The sequence below is a fragment of the Mus caroli genome, unplaced genomic scaffold (genome assembly GCF_978045245.1).
Source record: "Mus caroli unplaced genomic scaffold, Mus_caroli_1 scaffold_18, whole genome shotgun sequence".
Taxonomy (NCBI): domain Eukaryota; kingdom Metazoa; phylum Chordata; class Mammalia; order Rodentia; family Muridae; genus Mus; species Mus caroli.
Genome location: NW_028227273.1, coordinates 56,214,594 through 56,222,312, shown reverse-complemented (window position 1 = coordinate 56,222,312; position 7,719 = coordinate 56,214,594). Strand labels below are relative to the sequence as shown.

Sequence of the window (7,719 nt, the reverse complement as noted above, 5' to 3'; positions counted from 1 at the left end):
CAATATGGAAATTGTTATGGAACATTCTCAAAAACTAAAATTAGACCTACTCTATGACCCAAGCACAAATCTCTTAGGCACATGTTAGAAGAGTTTAAGGTACCATACCAGATACTTGCATGTTTTGTTTGTTTTTTGCTACACTTTTAAAAATAGCTATAAAATAGAGCCAGCTTAGATTCCACCAATAGATGAGTGAACAGTGTTAGTGTGGTACATGCACACAGCAGAATACACACAGCAGAATACACACGGCAGAATTATTACTTGAAATAAAATCGCAGCATTTGTAGAAATGTGGTTAGAACCAGGAATCATCATACTAAGTGAAATCAGATTCAGTAAAACAAATTCTAAGTTTTGTCTCATTTGTATAATTTCTCACTCCTCCACTACTCTCTTTGTCTCTGTCTCTGTCTCTGTCTCTGTCTCTCTCTCTCTCTCTCTCTCTCTCTCTCTCACACACACACACACACACACACACACACATACTTCATAGACATGAAACTAGAAAGAAGATCATGAGAGAGAACATTTTCTTTTTTTATTTATTTTTTATTAGATATTTTCTTTATATACATTTCAAATGCTATCCTGGAAGTTCCCTATACCCTCCCTCTGCCCTGTTCCCCTACCCACCCACTTCCACTTCTTGGCTCTGGCATTCCCCTGTACTGAGGCATATAAAGTTTGCAATACCAAGGGGCCTCTCTTCCCAATGATGGCCAACTAAGCCATCTTCTGCTTCATATGCAGCTAGACATGAGCTCTGGGGGTACTGGTTAGTTCGTATTGCTGTTCCACCTATAGTGTTGCAGACCCCTTCAGCTCCTTGGGTGCTTTCTGTAGCTTCTCCATTTGGGGCCCTTGTGTTCCATCTTATAGATGACTGTGAGCATCCACTTCTGTATTTGCCAGGCACTGGCATTTTCTTAAAGGATGGGAAAGAAGGGAGAGTTGATAATATGACATAAGTTGAGAAACTGGAGAGGAAGTTGGTCAGCAGCTTGTGGCTTTGGGTATGAGGGAAGGGAGTGTAGGAGTGATGATAAAGTGGAACAAATGTGACACTTATATCTCAAAATGCAATAAATAAATCATTCCCTTGCTATGCTAAAATGTTAACTAAAAAATGAATAAAACCTAGGACCAATAGGGACACCAAAAGGAAAAAAAAATAGGAAAAAAACCTGACAAAACGGACACTTCTTTCCAGCTCTTTGACATTGATATCTGCTTCGATAGCTTAAATAGGAAAGGGTCACCTGTGGCCTCTACTATGCTTCCTCTGTTCTCACAGTACAGTGAATGCTGTTTGAGGACAGATTGTCATGAGCATGTTAGTATCAGGGATGATTTTTGTTTGGTAGTTTCTCTCATTTTGCATACCAGGAACTTGCTTGGTATCACTGAGCTTTGCAGCCCATGGGTTAGATGAATTTTCACTTGCTCCAGGGTGTCCCAGTTTACATACCAAGTGGGATCAAATGTCCAAAACAAGGGTGGATAAAATAGGATATATTTTATCTACCTATTTCAGGAGAATAAAATTGGAACATTAGGCTCAACATTAGATGGGGAGACATGAAGGGTCCAGGCATTATGTTAAATTTTTATATATTGTCTTCTTTGTAAAGCAATACCTTAGTCACAATTTAAATGTAAAACAAACCCACAGCTTTATTTTCAAGAAGAAATTTGCAGCTCAGAGAATCCTAAAATTTCCTCAGAGTGGCAGTTGAGGAAGAGAAAAGGGGAAGTGTGGGGAGGTGGTTCAGTGTTGTGTGCTGGCATGGCTTTCTCACTTTCTCACACTGTGAGACAAGATACAGACACTTGAGCACAGTCATGATACCAGTTTCAGAAAGCAAAGTCAGGAGACCTTGAAGTCATAGTAGGGAAGAAGGAAACCTGAAATAACTTTGGTCAGCTCAGTTCCACATAAAGCCACAGTCTCGCCTTTGGACAAAAATAGGAAAAACCAAACCCAACTAAGATATGGGATTTGCTATGTCTGGAGGGTATTGTCCCATGAATTTGCCTGCAGAGACTAAGGTAGCTCTTGGCACTCTTAGACTCTCCAGGGATATTATTCTGCATCTCTTAAGAGCAGCCCGATGGCAGCAGCTCTTAGAGTCTGTATGGTGATTTCTGTTGAATATTTTTAATCACAGCTAAGTAAGTAGTTTTTATTTGCATAGCTATAACTCTAATACTTTTAGAGATTGACTTTTCTGTCTTAATCTTTTGATGCTGGGAAAGAAAGGCATAAGGACCAGAGGGCTGCCAAGCTAAAGTATCCAAAATTTCTGTCCCAGGAAGTGAGGGGCTGTATTTGGATGTTTGTGCATACTGGGAGAGAGGGGTCTTTAATTTTGATTAATTTCTATGTGATAGGTCTTTGTTAGCCTGCTGATTCTTTATTCAATAAAGGAACTACTGATTGGATTGCAGAGAATAGTCAGGAGGATACTTTGTATTCCTTACAAGAATTGTCCACTGTTGCATCTATCACTTATTTATTATTGGACTCTTGTGTTAAGATTTTACATGTTTTTTTATGTGCTTTTGGTGACAGGTAATGGCCAATACACTTTTCCCTGGTTCTCTGCAGAAGGTATAGTTTAGATGACCTGGACAACACAAAGATTCTGCATTTCTAAGGCTGTTCTCTTCAGTACTTTCTATAAAGAGAGTCATTAGATTCCTTAGACATGAAAGTTCCTTAAGAGAGAGGAAATTTTTCAATTAAACCTTTGGAATAAATTTCCCTGTAGGTGCTTAAAAACTGTTCTTGCGTTCTCACAATGCAAGATTCCTAAAAGTAAAATAAAATAAAATAAAATAAAATAAATTAAATGTTTTCTTTTTCCTTGTGTTATATGGTCTAGTTTTGCAAGAGAAGAAAAAAGGTCACTTTCCCTGTACTTCTGAGTGAGCACTTATTTTTTTATTTATTTTTTTATTTTTTGGTGATTTATTGTGCCCAGGGTGTTTGGTGCTGAGTTAGCCTACCTCATTCAGGAAATAGTTACAAAATTTTGTTCTAGATTTGGAAACAGAAATATTTCTGGTTTTAGTGTGGATTTGTTAAGTGTGTGGCCTTAGTAATTCTTTATAATGGCAAGTTTTTTAACTTCTCTCATTTCTAATACGATGCTTTTTAGGAACTTCCCCCCAAGATTTTCTGCATTGCAACCATGTAAAATGCAAGAACTTTTCTTTCCTTTCATTTTTCCTTTCTTTCTTCCTTGGAAATTTTACTAGTGTCTGACATTCCAAAAGGATTGGGTTATTGCTGACTTTTTTTTAACACACACATTCATTACTTTACTAGAAAATACTTAAGGTGGGGTATGTATTCTGAAAAGATTTATCACTGGAATAGTTGATTAAAGTCAGAAAAATAAACAGATTATACTTAATTTTCATAGCTGATCTTGAACCAAAGGCCCCTGAGTTTCCAAGATGGGAAAAACATCTTTTTGTAATAGAATCTAAAGGTGTCATTTAAATTGAGGTTTGAATAAATAAAGACTGACAGACAGAAATAGGGTTAGGAAGACACATACAGGTTATGTGTCTATAAATACTAGACTTATGAAGCCTGTCTTGGGAAAACTGTCAAGGCTGTAACCCTAGTGGAGAAATATTCATGGTTTCAGTTATTCTATCTGTTTTCCATGAGAGAACTTGCTGATGGACTAGAACAAAGGAGAGAAAAGAAGATATCAGGGCACAGGATACTTGGTGTGATACTAGTTGTCAAAACCTATGTGCCTCAGAGCCTCAGTTTGCTCTCCGAGTGTGAAACAGACACTGAAGAGGGAAGAGCACTGTCACCCTGTTGCTTCCTCTGTCACTTGGCTCTAGATTGCTGATATCATAAGGCCTTTTCATGAAGAAACAGTCATCCACACGAATAGTTTCTCATGAAATCATCTGAGTGGGTAACTAGGGTTTTTCTTGGACTTACAAACAACATCTTTGCACGAGGCTTTATACTTCAACTCTGATTTAGAGCTCCCTGGGTTTCTTTATTCTATGTTTGTCCTTGTCTTTCTTTTATGTATAGTTAATGAGTGTGGCAAATTAATTGAGGCCTTAAAAGTGTTCATCTCCATGTCCCTTCCTTTCTTTCATCTGCTTCCATTCACATGCATGTTGATATACCACAATTTATCTTTCTAGTCCAAACATTCCTGTTATGGGAAATATTGAAAAAAGAACTAGCAAACTCTCAGGAGGGTCAGGCCATGCTCCTGTGCTCCCGGTGCCACTGCCTACTCTCTGGGGCTTCTAAAGTTCAAGTACTAATTCTCTTAATATTTACTTGGGTATCTCAAAGATGCCTCCAGTTGCACATAGCCACAACTGAAACATGATCTACACCAGTTATATTCTACTTACCACTGTCTTTGTTTCATTGAGAAACTCCACAGACCATTTTTTAAACTAGGAGCACAGGACACAGATGATGGCTTCAAATGGACTGAAATATGACTCTCAGTATTGCCATATTTTAATCAGTATCATTTCAAGAAAATTATTTAACCCCTGTATCTTTTCTAACATGAAGAAGATGCCCTGAGAATTATCCCATGTCTCATTTAAAAAGTATTTAACATAATTCTATTATCATCCTAAACCTGTATTCCTTGCTCATTTTGAATTTTAGAGATGGCATTCCCTAATGTCACCCAGCTCCTCGGTGTCTTTCCAACCCAGTTCTCTAGTGTGAAGTTCCATGACTCTTTTCTGAATGACTGAAAGAGCAAATCCAATGGGCTCATTTCATCTGCTTCTTCTCCCCACCCACACCCTGATTTCATTGTCTGCACCCTTGCCTTATTTTGACAAATATTTAATATTTTATTTTGGGAACACTTGTCTTTCTCAGAACACAGACATCTCATGACCTTGTATTTTTCCTATTGCTCTTATATCTTAATGATTTTATCTTTCCCGAAGAAGTCTCTTGCCTTTGCTCCCTGAAGTGCAGCATCTTTGCCTACAATAAAGTCTCATGCTTCCCCTACACCTGGCTTCTTTTCATGTGTCCTTCTTTTTATGTGAAGAGATTTCTACTTTTAGCTTTCCTGATCTACTCAACTCATGTTCATTCCTGAGGCTCAAATAATTTTTTTTCTGGGAAGTTTTTGTTAACTAGTGTTCAGACTAGGTCATCTTCTTTACTGTTTTCCTTTACAGCAGTAATTATGATTATTAGATATTATGAAATTATTTTATGCAAGATAACCTTCAGTATATCATTCTAGGGCATATTTAAATTCTGTCTTGTCATTTATAGTAAACATGCCCATTATGTGGCAGGCAGAGAGTTATGAACATATGCTTGCTAAATAAAATGTACAAAAAACAAGAGCCTATATAGTTGACTTAATTCTTCCACAGAAAGCCAAATTTAAAAAAATAACTTAAAAGCAGAGATATAAGAAGTAGATAAGATGTGAATCAGAAAATAGAATTCGGAGATTCTTTTTTAGTGGAATGAATGTTGTACTACAAATTTGTCTTATTCTGGTGATGAGAGATATTACATTATAAAAATGAAAATCTTTTTCCAATTTTCCTTTTCCACCACTGAAAATCTTCATAATAGTTCACAAAAAGTGAGGGGAGTTTTAAAAAATACAGACATTTTGGTTTGCAAACTTGTAATTGCAGTATATAAAACTGTATATAAGTCATGGAAATCAATGAAATACATAGTTTGAATAAATAAGCAATATTTTTCATTTAAATTGACATTAAAAAGGAAAATATTTTATTTATCTCAACTTTTTAATGTAATAATTATTATACACATATATGGTGTAATTTTGTAATTGAAGTGTTATGTAGTAATTCTTGCAATTAAAATATTTTATGAAAAGAGCAGCCTTAAAAAATAGAATCCCACTGTGATCTTTCTCATTTTAAAATGGTAGTATTATATATCCATAGGAACTTGATTCCTGGGAGAAACACTGAGAGTATGCACATATATCTTAAGTGACAGGTATGCGTTGTGTCTTGCAAAGAACTGCTTCATTTGTGATTCGGTATCCAATGTAGTTGGTGGTGACATTATTGGTACTAGCACTTGCTTTCTTGTTTTGCAGACTATTATCAATGCACCTGTTTGTCAAATTCACAAAGGGAAACCAGCTGACATCATGGAAGGAAAGAATCAAACTGCTCCATCTGAATTCATCATCTTGGGGTTCGACCACCTGAATGAATTGCAGTATTTACTCTTCAACATCTTCTTTCTGACCTACATATGCACTTTAGGAGGCAATGTTTTTATCATTGTGGTGACCATAGCTGATTCCCACCTACACACACCCATGTATTATTTCCTAGGAAATCTTGCCCTTATTGACATCTGCTACACTACTACTAATGTCCCCCAGATGATGGTGCATCTCCTGTCAGAGAAGAAAATCATTTCCTATGGAGGCTGTGTGACCCAGCTCTTTGCATTCATTTTCTTTGTTGGCTCGGAGTGTCTCCTCCTGGCAGCAATGGCATATGACCGATATATTGCCATCTGTAAGCCCTTAAGGTACTCATTTATTATGAACAAGGCCCTGTGCAGCTGGTTAGCAGCCTCATGCTGGACATGTGGGTTTCTCAATTCAGTGTTACACACAGTTCTGACCTTCCACCTGCCCTTCTGTGGTAACAATCAGATCAATTATTTCTTCTGTGACATACCTCCCTTGCTCATCTTGTCTTGTGGTGATACTGCCCTCAATGAACTGGCTTTGCTGTCCATTGGGATCCTCATAGGCTGGACTCCTTTCCTGTGCATCATCCTTTCCTACCTTTACATCATCTCCACCATCCTGAGGATCCGTTCCTCTGAGGGGAGACAGAAAGCCTTTTCTACCTGTGCCTCCCACCTGCTCATTGTTATTCTCTATTATGGTAGTGCTATCTTCACGTATGTGAGGCCCATCTCATCTTACTCGCTAGAGAAAGACAGATTGATCTCAGTGCTGTATAGTGTTTTCACACCCATGCTGAATCCTATAATTTATGCACTGAGGAATAAGGACATCAAAGAGGCTGTGAAGGCCATAGGGAGAAAGTTGCAACCACAAGTTTTCTCTTCTGATATGTAACCTCTCTTATGCGTGGTCACTGATCTTACATTAGAAATTTAATGTTTTCATCATGCAGTTGTTGCTAGTTATATATGACTTTAAATCTTCTTGTGATATTTGAAAACTGAAGAGTTGGCACACTGAATCCTAAGTGTACATTTCTGTTTTGTTAGTCTCTAATTGAGTTACTTATTTAGTTTCTGTCCTTTTTATTTGTCTTCTACATTTTGGAATTCTCGTCTAAAGATGGTTCCTCTCTCATTCCATTTCTATTTGCTTGATAGACTTCATGGTTTATTACTTGTTGTGAAAGTCTGTCCTCTGAGCCAAGCAACTGCCATCTTGAAAGATTCAGCTGAACCCCCTTGCAAAATATCATCCCATTTGGGATTGTTTACTGTTTACACCCTCTCATGAAAGAGTGCAAGGACCACAAGACCCTACTTGAGTATCCACATGCTCCCTACCACCTGTTGTATGCAACATGGACACAGGGAGGAGTTAGAGTATATAGGCCAGAAGATCAGGGAAGGAGTCTCCATCCATGGGGCTATGGGTAGGTATCTGTCAGGGTTCTCTATAATCACAGAACTTATGGAATATC

At 37.5% G+C, this 7,719-nt stretch overlaps 1 protein-coding gene across 1 annotated transcript; it reads left to right on the top strand.

Moving 5' to 3' along the window:
* Positions 1-6,179: 6,179 nt before the first annotated feature.
* Positions 6,180-7,133, top strand: LOC110284370 (olfactory receptor 5V1-like). Its single transcript, XM_021150107.2, has one exon. It carries the CDS (start codon positions 6,180-6,182, stop codon positions 7,131-7,133), a length of 954 nt encoding a protein of 317 aa, XP_021005766.1.
* Positions 7,134-7,719: the final 586 nt, after the last annotated feature.